Here is a 14,874-nt window from a genome sequence, read left to right on the forward strand (position 1 = left end):
ATTCTATGATTCTATGATTCTATGATTCTATGATTCTATGATTCTATGATTCTATGATTTGGAAAGAGGTGCCTCATACATGAAACCTTAGATCCATCTCTGAAATGATAAATGCAACTTTAGCTACTGTCAGAAACTGGGTGCTCCAGCAAAGAATACATAGCTGTCTGCTGCATACTGTGAGTCACTCACAGCTCCATCCTACATTGTGCACATGCAAAGTATAAAATTGTACTGTCATTATGGCTGAGAGGTTTGTGTATGTGCCTTAGCAGAATTTTAAACAAGTAGATGTTATTGTTATACCTTGGTCCTTCTTCAGTGCAAGTTCTGCATGGGGAAATGCTCTCTGCAAGGCTTGTAAAGTTCTTTCCAGAGTGTTTTCTAACAGCGGCTTTGAAATAGGTGGCAGTGCTCGTACAGGTGAAGCTCCAGCTCTCTGTGAAGTTGGAACAATCTTCTGCATGGCCATGGCAAAATCCTTTGCTGTTACTTCAATCGAAGTGGCATCTATCTTCAGTCTCTTGTCACTTTCATGGATCTGAGGATAACAGCGGCGCAAAGCACAGAGGCCAGCTTCACCACATAAGGCCTTAATATCAGCACCACAATATCCTAGTAAACAAAACAAGAATCAAATATTATGTCTACATACATATATATATAGGTTAAAACTGTCTGTGTGGCCAGGCCAAGTGTGTTGGTGAATGATGCTACATCCAGTTGCCAGACAGTCACTAGTGGTGTTCCCCAATGCTCAGTTTTGAGGCCAGTACTTTTTAATATCTTTACTGATGATCTGGATGAGAGGATTGAATGCACACTCAGTAAGGACATGGACAACACTACATTGGGTGGGAGTGTTGATCTGCTGGAGGGCAGAAAGGCTCTGCAGACAGATTTGAACAGACTGCGTCAATGGGCTGAGGCCAATTGTATGAGGTTCAATAAGGCAAAGTGCTGGGTCCTGTACTTCGGTCACAACAACCCCATGCAGCCCTACAGGCTGGGAGAAGATAGGCTAAAAAGCTGCCCAGGGGAAAAGGACCAGCACTGTTTTCAAACTCACCAACACATTTCTCAGCCAGCTCTTCAAGTAAGTTGTCTGATGGCTTCTTCCAGCCTCGTGTGTGAATTTTGAAAATCTCTTGTCTCTCCTGCTAATAAAATGGTTGCATTTTAGTTTGCCTTAAGTTTTCTCTTGAAAAAACAACCACAACACAGAACCCCCAAACCCTCAGACTAATACAAAAACTTTTCTTATCTGCTTCTCCACCTATTTTAAAGGTCAGTTATTAATGCTTTCATTGCTTCTTCAAGCAGGAAATTTAATAATTCTCAAACTGTTATATTAAACTCTTGCTGGGGGATGCAGTGAGTTAAAAGGCATGTACATCTTCCATAAAAAGTCAGTTTTCACAAGCGTGAGACCTAATAAAGAAAAGAATATACTAAAAGCTCTATCTGCAAATGGAGATTTTGCATCAAAGAAAATTCTCTCAAATTTAGCAAAATTTCATGGTGATGATTTCATTAGTTCACTAAATTTGCTTTTCTGCTACTTCATTCAAGGAAAACAGTCCTAGCACTCCATTTCAAATTGCTAGTTACTACCAAGAACAAAAAGTATGACTGAAACCACTGTCACTCATCCAGAAAATGTCAAGCATCACCTATCCTCATCTCTCATTTTAGCAAGACTTTCATTGAAGTATTTCCTGATACACCGATTAATTATGGCAGATTTCTAATATTCTTCCACAGTAGACAATTGTGTATAAGATCTGTTTCATGGCACCTCGTCTTCTGTTCCTGAGGGCAGATAAAAACTGGATACAAATGTTTGTGCTAATGCACTGCTTAGTGCACTTCTACTAGCTCTCAGTCCAATATGCCTTTTATCCTTTTTCCAAAAAGTGCTAATATCAGTGATAGCCAGAGAAAAACTAAAAAACCAGGCTCTCCCTCCCACCCCATCCCCACCACGATATTTTTTGGTTGCTATAAAACGAATTTCTTCGTTGTTTAGCTATTGCCATTGAACTAGAAGCTCCCCAAGCCCTGCACCTCTGCAACGTGCTTCACATCTTAGTCCAAGTCCCTGTTAATAAGTACCAGTGAGAACGTCAGATCCAACATAATTTGCTCCAGCATCAGCCTTGATCAAAGTTTTTGCTACCAAAAAGGAATTCTTTTGTGCACACCATTTCTTTCACCTTCAAGATGCTACAGCAGCACTTTAAAACTAATTCATACATTCATTCTTTCTTAAACATTTTGATGACTAGCAGCATGCCGTTTTCTTTGCTGGTCACAGTGAAACCAAAACTACTTGTTGAAATCACATTATTCCTGTGTATTCAGTACCAAGTGTGCCCTCCACAATGCAATGCAATCTCTCCAGACAGCCCTCTCTTGTCCAGGCTGTACTCTACTGATGGAGACTTGCACTGCTCCACGATGTTGCCTTGTTACAGGGGTGTGGAGTTTGACACATAAGCATTAGCATTGAGTCAAAGTCCTGACCTCTTCGTTTGGTAAGCTGAAACGGAATTCTCGTTCAAAGCGTCCGGGTCTTCGTAAAGCAGGATCTATAGAATCCAGTCTGTTGGTGGCTCCAATAACCACAACCTCTCCTCTGCTGGCTAAGCCATCCATAAGTGTCAGAAGTGTCCCCACAACAGAGCTAACAGAAATATATAACTTTTATTCACCAGTTTAGTAAATTTTCTTCAGTTCCACATAACTTTCTTAATTGATCCCTCCAAAGGACAACCCATTATTGATGAGATGCACAGAACTTGTGTTGATATAAATCTTAGCAAATTGGTTTTGCTTGTTGTTGTTTAAAAATCATCTGAAATTCAGTAGCACTAGTTTTCAGGATAAATGAATGTGTCACATCAAGTTAAATCGGTTGCGGTCTTCCTTTCACAAAGATCAAGCAACTTTTATGCAGACACAAAACATGTCCTACCTATGAACTTGATCTTGTTTACTGGACCGTGTGGGAGCAAGAGCATCGATCTCATCAAAGAAAATAATTGAAGGTCGCATCTGGTAGGCCTGCAGTGAAAACGCAAGAATATTGACATCAGGAAAACAACACTATTTGAAAGAGAAAATGCATGAAAAAAATTGTGATTGGAAAGGCACTGGAGCTAGATTTTTCAGACTATCGTCAGTCTGAATTGAGCTAACTGAGTAAAGTGGCATGAGTAACAGAAGACAGCAGCCTATGTCAACCCAGGAAATGAATCATACAAGTAGTTTTTACAGCTATTTGGCAACCACCAAGAACAGATACAGGACTTAATTCAGTTACAGGTTCTGGAACCAACCTTCCGTTACCAATTTAAATGAACATGCTTTCAGCCTGCATCTTTTTCCCTCGGATCTAAAGCAACCATCTCTTGCTTCTTAAAACCTTTTCTGTGACTGTTTGGGTTGTGAATTATGGTGGGGTTTTTTTTGAGGGTGGTGATGGTAGTGATTTTCTTACTTGCTTTACTAATCTTTCCCAATATATCTCAAGATTTCAAGCCCCTAAAAACCCCATTGAAAAAGGAAACACTGACAATCCCAGTGGACCTTCAGTGGAAGGAGCTGAGAAAAACATGAAAAAGAATGAGTTCTACTCAACCACAGAAAATTAATTACAACTCGAAAGGAATATATGGCACGTTTCAACCTTACCTGCTCAAATACTAAACGAAGCTGTTGTTCAGATTCTCCTATCCATTTACTCATGCAGTCGGCAGCATTTCTCATAAAAAAGGTTACTTTCCTGTCACTTCTGCTACATTCATTAGCAAGTGCACGAGCAAGCAGTGTCTTTCCAGTCCCTGGTGGACCATAGAACAGACAGCCTCTGCAATTTGAAAAAAAAAAAAAAAAAAAAAAAAAATCACATAAGAAAAAAACATCATGGAAAAGTACCTATTACAACCACCATTCCTAAAACACACTGCTCTCCTAAACTAAACACTTGATGGATAAGAGAGCAGTAACAGCTGAAGTTATGAAAAAAGTCAAAAGTCAATTCCTACCAAATTCTACAAGGCAGCAAACAAAATTAATAAGAGGATAATGCAGACATAAAAAACCTTGAGAAAAGACAGTAAGTAGCATTCCAGAAGGACGCTTCCAAAATTTCTGACAAACCAGCAGAGGCGGTTACAGCACAGTGCAGCCAAACAAGAACAAACTTCCAACACAAAATCTGAGACTGGGCTAACTTAGGAATCACCAGTTCATTTTTCCGTGATACACTGCATACTCATTCTTGTTTTCACAAAAGGCAAGATTTGAGAGTAAAGCGTTTACTTCTGACTTAAAAAGCATTAGGTTATTGGATTTGGTCTCCCTTTGCTGGTGATACAGGAAGAGGAGAAGGTATTCTGTATTTCTGCATTCCTATCAACTAGAAAAGCCAGTGCACTGCTGATTCAAAAAGAAGTTCAACAAATAAAGAAGCAAAACACAGATTTTCTTTTCAATGTTTTTAATACTTCTAAAGTTGCTGAAAGCAAAGAATTTAAAGCCCTACTTCAGTATACCATGACTGAATTCTGCTGACCAAGAATATATGAAGTTAACAAGTCTCTAATAACTGCATTTTGTAACACAGAACTCACTTAGCTGTGTAAGAAGTGGACATATTCTTATTTTAGCCCAAGCACAACAAACACTGTAAGGTCCTAGTTGCAAGTCCTATCAATTGTAAAACTGATACTTGAGCACTTGGAAAAAAAAGAGTTGGTGGGAGAGAGAACGGGACTTCCAAAAAACAAACTACAGTTGACTACCAGTAGATAATTCTATTCTACTTACAAACTAATCAAGTCCGCTTGTACATAGGACTCTAAAGAAAAAATCTCCAACCCCACCTTTCAAAGGCAAGACACTTTTAAAGAATAGTCTTGTCACATAGTAAATCTCTGAACCTACATATATGCTCTATTCTATTGTTTTTTTAAAAAATTACTTTTTACTAGTGCTAAAAATCCCCATCAGCACTGCTGAAAATTTTGAGGCATGGAAACGTTGATTCTCTTGAAAATAGATCAATTCTAACCTACAATTTTAAATGGTGCCTATTACCTGGGAGGGTTAAGTTTCATTTCCTCAAAGGCATCAGGATAAAGCAATGGCAAAATGATCATCTCTTTTAAAGATGAAATGTGCTCAGAATGACCACCCACGCCATCAAATTGTACCTGAAGATGAAGCCAACAGAACACATTTTATATGTCAAAGACAGCTGCAATCTTTCCTATCAGAAACTAGATGTCAGCACCAAGGAAACGTTCATTGCAATTTTCAAATCACTTGAGAGAAAACTGTAAACCAAGGAAGTTGTAGATGGCCTGTTACTGGAAACTTTCATAAATACTGCAAAGGTCTCACCGACACAGTGAAGTAAAAATACTTACCGAACTATCTATTTGCATTCTTTCAACACCAGCCAGACTTTTTCCAATTTGATTTTCATGTGAAGTTCTGTGAACTTCATTTAAGTTGTCTTTCCGAGAGTTGACCGAAAGAGATCTAATTTGAATTAAGAAGTAAGAAAAAGGTGCTTTCTAAATTACAGTGCAGATAGAAGATTTTTTATTTTCTAATCATAGCAAGTGAATGCAAAAGACCTTATAAATGAGCATAAACTATCTAAACTATCTATCATTCCAACTGTTTTGCAGTTAATAGCCATGAATAAAAAAAGGAAAATGGTCACTCCAGACATTAAACTAAGTGAATTATTTTTAACAACTCTTAGTACTTACAAATATTACTATTGCAATTTATAATCTTGAATTTCATTTAGCATTTTTCTTGTTTAAGGATAGTTTCATACAGAAACATGAATTGATTCCAAAGAGAAACCAGAATCTTTATTTGAGTGATTAAAAAAAAAAAAAAATCATTGAAACTTCCATACAGGCTCTCCCTCTAATTAAATTATCTTCAGTTTTAAGAAAATAATTTGCATGTCTAAAGATTAAGTAGTCTAAGATTTTCAGAGGGACATTAGGGCTTCCATTCCAGAACAAATTAATTTTGCTTACTCAGTCTCAGCCACAACTCTCATCAACACCTTATCAGTGACCAGAAATGCTGCATTTTCAAATAAAATCTGATGGCTAGTAAAAAGGATGGCCTCCCCCTCAGTGTTTGTTTTCTTTATAATTTCAGACTATCAAGGCAATAATCTGTAATTATATTAATCTCTAATTATCACAGTCCGAAAACCCTTGAAAGCATTATTCAGTCATGTGACTGACGGCACTTGAGAAAGAACTAACCATACACCACCAACCTTTTAGTTCTTTTACATGAATCTCTCTGTCTGACAGGTGAAGTACAGTTGGAAAAAATTATCTTATGTTTTCCTAGATCTGTTGAAAGCAAAGAGTTTAGAATAGTGTTACAAACAAGTTTGAGAGGAAGCAAGATAGTCAAAGAGGCAAAAAATGGGATGTGTATCACCCATCTCTAAGTTCAGGGGAAGTTTCAAGGAGGGGAAGATTGGGTGGTTTGATCAAAGTGAAAAAAGGCACACCTGATTTTTAAGGAGAACTGAAAAACACAAGAGTAAGATTATCAAGTTTCTTTAATTACTATTCTTTAAAGGATACATAGGTAATTTTTTTAACTGAAAAACAACAATAAGGATGCCAAAAGGACGCAAAAAAAATTGAATGTGCACAGGATGCATACATTTAATAAAATTTACTGGCAGAATGAATGTAAGAAATGTAAAGAAAAGTTGTGTGCATGTATTTTCACTGAAAAAAAAATCTCACTTCCATGGAAGAAATTAGGTCCCACGAGAAACTGTGCCTGTAACATACTGCATTGGGTCTAGCTGGGTGAGGTTAATTTTCCCCATAGCAGCCCTCACAGTGCTGTGGTTTTCATTGGTAGCTGGAGAGGTGTTGAGAACACACCAGTGTTTTGGCTGCTGCTGAGCAGTCCTCCCACAGCGTCGGCACTGTCTGTCCAACATTTTGGCCCTTCATCAATAGGCTGGGGGTGGGCAAGATCTTGGGAGGGGACACAGCTAGGTCAGCTGACCCAAATTAACCAAAGGGGTATTCCATACCATATGACATCAGCTCAGATATAAAACCTAAGAAAAGGAAGAGGAAGGTGGGGCATTCCTTATGTACAATGTTTGTCTTGCAGAGCAACTGCTACGCATGCTGAAGCTCTGCCTCCCGGGAAATGGCCAGACATTGCCTGCTGATGGGATGTAGAAAATAAAATCTTTTTTTCCTCTTTGCTTGTGCACATTTGCTTTAGTAAACTGCCTTATCTCAACCTACAAGTTCTCTTCCATCTTATTTTCTCTCCCCTTTCCAGCTGAGAAGTGGCATCCACCTTAACGACAATCCAGCACACCCACACCTACTTTCCAATGGAGCTTGATAGCGCTCAACAGCTTTCCTCTGTCGAATGGAGCGTCGTTGACCAACACTTTCTTCTGCTTCATGTCCTGATGAAACCACTGCACATCAACATAATGTTAAACTGTGTAAGTACTGCTGCAAATGATAATATATTCAAAACACACTACACGAAATGCATTTCCACCTGTCCACAACCTTTTACCTTGTAAGTGTTTTGGAAAAACCTGGATTTTTTTTTTCTCTGAATACCTGTTCTGAGTTTTCTACAGTACAGCCCTAGAGCCCATGGCTTATAATGTCAATAGCAACATAGATTTTTCTAATAGATGAAAAACAACCAGTAGTTCAGCCCATTTCAATTGTTTAAGACAAGGTTTTTGGCTAGAATATAGTCAAGAAAATTTAAAATAGAACTAGCCTACAATGATACCTGGATTGTCAGCTTTTTCTGTGTTAGTTCTTCCCATATTGAGGCTTTCCTAATTAAAGGAAACAAGAAAGATCAGTCACAAATATGCAAAAAACCTGTGGGCATATTTGGTGCTTTTACAGTAATATTACCAAGGCACTCTATATAGACAAAAGATGAAATGAAGGCATGGGAGGAGAAAATAGGAACATCATTCTGGCACCAAGATTAATAACAAGTATTGCTGCTCTAAAATAGGGTTTAGTAAATATGATAGTTACATCTAGCCAGATACAAAATAGAGTGTATCAATTAATAGCAGGTAAATAATCCAAGAGTTTAGTAGAACCTGGGACAAAGCAATTCCTAGCAGACAAAAGAAAATCATCCTGGGATTTGGGAGAGGATATACAAAGTACTATGGACAATTCTGGTTTCATAAGAAAAACCAAAAACAAAACCCACCCAAAACAAAAACTAAACCACGAAAGAATTCAGATCTAAAAAACACAAACAAGCAAACAAACAAAACCACAAAAAAAAAACAAACAAACAAAAAACAAACAAACAAAAAAACCCTATCAAAGAAGGTTATGAAGATGTTTAAAAACTAAAGCACCCGTGATTCAAAAGGGCAGTGGACTAAATGTAATAGAGCAAAACTAAGATAGAGGGAATATGGTTGCTGTCTATCCTTTTAACATGAGTTCCACTTGAGACAAAGGACCACTTGGGCTCGCAGGCAAGACTGGCACAAGACAAAACACAGATAAATCAGATATCAGTGAATTAAGTTTTTAGTAAGATTTGAAGTGAAAACCCAGGCCCTGAAACTGTTGTTTGTAAGCAGAGTCCATTCAAAAGTCATAAGGCAATTCAGAAAGCATAGTGGAAGACGTATTGCAGCATATCAGTAAATATCTTCTGAAGAAGATATTTCTCCCACCCTTAGAGTGTAGCTGTGGCATGACTGTAAGAAGTTAAATTATAATTGGAGAGCAAAAATAGCTTTCCATGCTTTGGAAGAAGTTTGTTCAGCTAAATTAAAATTACAACTAAATAATTTCTCTGTGTGAAATACGCTGCTCATCTTCTCTGTCATCCATTTTTGGTGATGCTGCTTCTGCAGTACTAAGATACAAAGTGGACAGGTAAGAGCAACAACAGGCAAGTACAAAAAAATCTCATTGAAACTAACAAACATAATCAGTGCAACATTTCAATATAGTGTGCACAAAATAAGAGTCACTGACTCTTAGCCAAGTTTTTCAACCTTACTTAAAAATTAGGTCAAATGTTGACTTTTTTATAGCGGGAGTTAAGAACAAGTGTTCGAGCATTTAAAAACACGCACTCTTTTCGGGTTTATTTTTCCCTCTTGCTAAACACAATAAAAAAAAATCTCATGTAGCAGGAAAAAAATGAGTTCTGAAGATCATAGGAAGAAACCAGAAAGAAATTATGGAAGCTTTTCATAGCACTTGTCTGCATGATTGCATTAAGTCATTTTTAGTTCACAGGTTTCTTTAGACAACAGGTTGCTTATTCTTCTCTTAACTGGAAATAAGGCCTCATGCTGATTTTCTATGACTCTATATGCTAGAAAAAGCATCTCACTGCTGTTACACTTTGCAAACATTTCAGAAAACAATATTAATTCGGGCTTCATAAAGAGAATTAAATCATGGAGACAAAGACAAAAACACTAGGGCTGCTTCACTTTGACTGTATCCAACTTTCCCCTGTATCTTAACTTGACTAGGCATTAGAAAATTATTTGTAAGCATGAGAGAAAAGTTAATTAAACATGAAGGCACTTCGAGGACAAGTTAAATCTACTGAAAGTCACAACATAAAGATTGGTTTTGTTCACAAGAAGCAGCCCACACACAAAAGATGCTCCTACATGAAGATCTCTCTGCAACTGGCAACCCCAAAATGAAGATACTAGTGGCCAACTAAAGCTTTGGCTGTGCCCAAATTCTTTACAGGTGAAGCACCTGCCAAATCCACCTTTTGGCACACACTCTGACATGGAAGTCTTAAACAGCCACAAGCACTTGTTTCAAAAAAAATCCTCATGTTCAAGAGCTTGGCTGTGAAGTGCAAAGGCTCTCACATAAATCAATACATTAATAATGATTACAGGACATACCCATGCAGGCAGAATGACAGGAAGGGATACTGTGTTACCAACTGCAATGGAGTGTTTACAGAGATTCCAGGAGGTTGCTTGGCAACACCCCCTCACCAAAGTTCCAGTCTTGATCACATCCAATCCTCGTGGGACTCTACTGTGGAGGGCACCTGCAGCCCAGCACTTCATAATCACAGACTCATGGAATGATTTGGGTTGGAACAGACCTTTAAACATCATCTGATTCCAACCCCCCTGCCATGGGCAGGGACACCTTTTACTAGCCCGGGTTGCTCAAACGCCTATTCAACCTGGCCTTAAACCCTTGTAGGGTGGGGTATCCACAACTTCTCCAGGCAACCTGTTCCAGTGCCTCACCACCCGTATTACAATAAAGACCTGTTGTATACATGGCAGCACATAGGGAAGTCTCAGCCTAACCACTGTGAATACACTTAGGTCTTGCTGCCAGAAACAACAATACCTTTTTCTGTTGTCAAAAGAAGTAGAAAGTCCCTAGCCAATATTATGAACATAAGCTTGCTAATAAGGTTCATTTTAGTAGCTTTGCAAGATGATGAAAAATTCTACTTTCTTAAAAGTTTGCCTAATAAAATGGATTGATTTGTAGTGGTGTAACTACTTTGTCTAAGTCTGCAACTTTGGTGGACCTCCAAATCCTATTTTCTTCATCCTTTAATCAACCTATATTACAGAAACTATAATGTGAAGCTGACCTGATAGGATTATTTTCCAAAACACAAATGAACTGGCATTAATTCTGCCACTCGCTTTTAATTCTTTTTTAATTCAGTTTCGTATTATCTATTCCATTATTTTTCCAAGGATTTATGTGACACTGACAGGTCTATAATTTCTTGGGTCATTTCTTTTATTCTATTTAAATATTGGCATGTTACCTTTCTTTTGCACTCCTGAAATTTCCCTCATGTAGCAAGAGCTACTGAAAATCAACATTAACAGTCAAACTCTTCAACAGTGCCTTTAAACCTGTAGGATACAGATTATCCAACTTCCTAATTTAAAAATGTCTCATTTCCTGTTACAAAGCAGAATAAAAACAGCTTCAAAGTTCCTGAAGCACATATATAGCTCTTACTCCTCCAAATCAAGCCTGCAAGAACTGGGAATGCCCAAGATCCCCCAGCACTTGGAATAAGACACAGAGGGCAATGACAAGAATAATTTCTAACTGTGATTCAGAAGAGGTCACAAGCAACTACTCTTTGACCTGTAAGTTGTTAAAACACAATTGTTTCCATTTTAGCAGATGTGGAAACTAAGATGTGGAGAACCCCATTGCTGGGGTTTTTTTGTTTCTTCTGTACAATTGCTGGGTTTTGCCTCAGAGTGAATTTTTTTTTTTTTTGTAAAGCAGTTCAGCACATATGGACTTAGCATGATATATAACTACACGCAATTTTCAAAATAAGACTGATTATCATTTGATATTTACATTGTCTTTTTAAGGAGATAACAAAAAAACCCCAGGTGATGCAGACATAATAACAAATATTGTGTTAGAAACCTATAAAAACAGCTAGGGAGGTTACATGTCGAAATGGGTCAGTATAGTATTGAAAAAAGTTATCCACATTTTATCTCTATTTAGCAAATATATACATATTCTGTCTTTATTTGTTTTAAGATTGAACTTCTGAAGCATGCAATAGTCTAACACTAAAACAGTCACACTTCTATGTAGCATTTTCTTAGACATATTCAAGTAGGAAAGCAAGGGAGATCAACTAGTGTCACTGAAAGAAGCCATAATATTAAAATATTGAAATGCTCTTGGCCAGAGTAGCTAGTACAAGTTATAAATTTGAATTTTGTTCCTTTATGCTTACTGCTCGGAAATATAGAATGATCCAGCAACAATAAGAAATCTTTATATATTTAATAGTGTATTTGCTTCTTTGTGATTTAGCATTCTAAAACACTCAGGGAAAAGAAAGGCTGCATTAAGAGAACATCAGTGACTCATATTCAGGAGATCAGCAATACCATGTCTGTGATTGTTTTTATAATGCTAATTCAGCTCAGCTGTGTAAGTCCCTTTCCAAACAGTGGGTCATTTAGTAAGAGCACTCAGATCTGGGAATAAGTCAACAATTTGTGTTGAAGAAGATGCTAAATGTGAGCTAGCCAATCCCTCATTCACTGTAGAAGAGGAATTTGATTTAGTGAATGAGGTAGCATTTGCAGAATGGTTGCTGGATTTAGGAATTTGAGTATTGCCTGGAAGAATTAAAACTTCTTTTTCTCTATAAATTCCAGGGCCGTACTGGAATAATTTAAACCATAATTTCTAAAAATAGTCATTAATTCTGTTTTTCTTATTTTCTATATCAAATTTTAAATCTTCCCAGCTTGATTTGTGGAATTTTAAAATCTCATAGCTTTAATTTAACATTTAGTAGACTGTAGGTCTTAAAGGAATTGCAGCTGCCACCCAGTTAGTCAGAAGTTGAGCTATAGGATACCTGCTGTTCCACTAAACCAAAGTGACTGTGATAATTTGTCCTTCTTTCCTTTTTTATTATCCTTGGAACTTAATTCCAGGGGACTATAGGAAATCTGAACTTAATAATTACTGTGAAAAATCAGGTCTAAGGTACCCCATCTTAGACAACCCAAGTTAGTGAGCAATTCTGGCCATACTTTCTTTATTCCGTCCAAAAGATGGAAATAATGGATACTGAAATCTGTATATGGTGTGTGAACAGCCATATAAGATGTATATTCACTGATTCTCTGGCTCTTTGCCCTGCTTCCTAAGATAAAGAAACATCCATAGTTGAACCTGGATCTCCACCAATGGTTCTCTATTCAGGTGTTTGACATGAATTGAAGGATTTCAGGGAACAACACAAAATGCACTTGTTGTGCAACCTACACATCAGCTTAACTCACTTTCTGCAAGCAAAGATGATACTACTGTCTCAGCTCATGAGGGAAAAGACAAATTAGTAGTTGTTTGTGAAGTGGTCAGGTGCTGCCATGAGTAACACCATAAAAAAGTCTGTAAGAAGTTAACAATGTTTGTCAAGAGCAGCATCTGAGCAGATAGTGATAAACAAGGTGCAAAGTCACATATTTAAATGGGAGGAAATTAATATGAATTACCTGGGCACCATCCATTCTATCCAATAAGTGAGGTAAGGGTATATAAAAGAATAGTTTATGATCTGATAATGCAGGGCCATCAAAAGGTGCCTTCACAGAGGGACTTAAGCTTGCATGGACATTTTTAATTCTGGCCTGTTCTAAACGATCTCATTTTTGCTGATCCTTTGGCAAGAACCATAAACAGGCAAGAAAACGTGCCTGTTTATGTGCCATCTCCTAGATTTTTGTTAAAAGAAAAACTATCTACTTCACATTACAGATAGATGCAATTTATTTCATATTACATTTCAATGGGACTTTGGAGTTCCCTAATTTCTTGAAACTGCTAAAGGTCTACATTCAAAGTTTGTATCATTAACAGATACGTGCTCCAATTACCCAAACATATCCTGATATATATGATCACTAGGTACCCAACTCATTATAGAATTAAAGTGTAGATACACTGACAAGAATTACATAGAAATAGCACATCCAATTGAGGAACTTCCTCCTTATGGTTGCTTTTCCTAACCATCTAGTTTACAACACAATAGTATTATCACATATACTTTTTTCCCTTATGACTTCCAGTTTTTATTTACATATTAAAATATGGGTTTAAATAAATTACTTGATCAAGCTCAGTTGAAAATCTGTGGCACTGCCACGCCTGCATTTACAAATCACTGATGGGTGCTTTGGTCACAGTAAAATCCTTCCTTCCTTTTACAGTTCAGTTCTTAAAATATTGCTCCTATAAAATTTCAGTGATCTCATTATTTTTAAAATTTAAATAGCAAGGGAAATGTTTTTCCAATAGCACTATTGAGTGAAATTAAACATTGATTCCTGCCTTGCTTTCAGCAGCAGGATCCAGTCTCCAGCTCAGCTGTATTCACTGCTCTCTCACTTGTAAGGACTTTTCTTCCTACAGCATTTTAAAAGGTATAAATTTCATTCTGTGTACACCATCACCTATAAAAAAAGCCACTTTTTCATGTACTTGTTTGCATCTGGGGACTCGTTCCAGTGCAAAGTCAAATCCTCTTAAACCTTCAGTTGGTTCCTAGCTTTATTGATGGGTGCCCTGTACTTAGGGTAGCTACAAATAAAGATTTTATCGATCATTCTGACCTCTACAATTTTGATATGTCAGTGAATCGAATATTCTAGCATGAATTTTTTCATTCTACTGTGTTACAAAACTGTTTCACCAATACAACATCCAGCAGACCAGAGCATCATGGTGTTAGAGAGATGTCGGTCTGGGGCCATCTGCTGGTTGTGTCGCGGAACTTTCATCGACAGATTTGAAAAAACACTTTACATATGTAATTCTTCTGTAATTATAAAAGACCAACATATATTAATACGTGATTAATACACACGTGATGTGTCCTGTGTACTTGTTATTTGTTTTTAATTTTAAATATTCAGTGAACTTAATATGGACAAATTATCAAAAGAAAAAATAATTAATTTGTCTTGCTTTCATAAACATAATAAAAATGGAGGCGAGGAGGCCTAAAAAAGCTCTTACTTCTCAATAACACCAAAAAAAAGCAAGGAATAAAGTAATGTTAATGCTAGCATGTAAACAATTTAGTAAAGTAATCCACATATCTTTAGTTTTATTGCTGTGATAAAGAATATAAATAATTCTTACTGCCTTACTTGATGCTTTGTAAGATTTCACCTTGAATTTTTATGTGCTGGTCTAAAATAGCTAAGATGCACCATGTGCTGTTTTCTTGGGATAAAAAAGGTCTCAGTCAATTTTA

General features: G+C 37.1%; 1 protein-coding gene across 3 annotated transcripts in view; it reads right to left on the reverse strand.

The window, feature by feature from the left end:
• LOC108502963 (ATPase family AAA domain-containing protein 2-like) overlaps positions 1-10,255 on the reverse strand; it is a 21,714-nt gene extending 11,459 nt beyond the window's left edge. Inside the window, exons 1-11 of one of the 3 annotated variants that reach the window (XM_017826456.1) lie at positions 9,977-10,254; positions 7,843-7,891; positions 7,415-7,510; positions 6,320-6,398; positions 5,436-5,550; positions 5,104-5,219; positions 3,697-3,871; positions 2,978-3,066; positions 2,527-2,686; positions 1,070-1,160; positions 307-615 (exon numbers count right to left, since the gene is read on the reverse strand). In XM_017826456.1, the coding sequence (XP_017681945.1) occupies positions 307-615; positions 1,070-1,160; positions 2,527-2,686; positions 2,978-3,066; positions 3,697-3,871; positions 5,104-5,219; positions 5,436-5,550; positions 6,320-6,398; positions 7,415-7,510; positions 7,843-7,891; positions 9,977-10,198 (1,501 nt within the window). In that variant the 5' untranslated portion in view covers positions 10,199-10,254. Of the gene's footprint in view, positions 1-306; positions 616-1,069; positions 1,161-2,526; positions 2,687-2,977; positions 3,067-3,696; positions 3,872-5,103; positions 5,220-5,435; positions 5,551-6,319; positions 6,399-7,414; positions 7,511-7,842; positions 7,892-9,976 lie in introns of all 3 variants that reach the window. The other 2 variants (XM_017826457.1, XM_017826458.1) reach the window with 2 other exon arrangements.
• Between the last annotated feature and the right edge of the window lie 4,619 nt (positions 10,256-14,874).

The sequence above is a fragment of the Lepidothrix coronata genome, unplaced genomic scaffold (assembly GCF_001604755.1).
Source record: "Lepidothrix coronata isolate B3197 unplaced genomic scaffold, Lepidothrix_coronata-1.0 Scaffold127, whole genome shotgun sequence".
Classification (NCBI taxonomy): domain Eukaryota; kingdom Metazoa; phylum Chordata; class Aves; order Passeriformes; family Pipridae; genus Lepidothrix; species Lepidothrix coronata.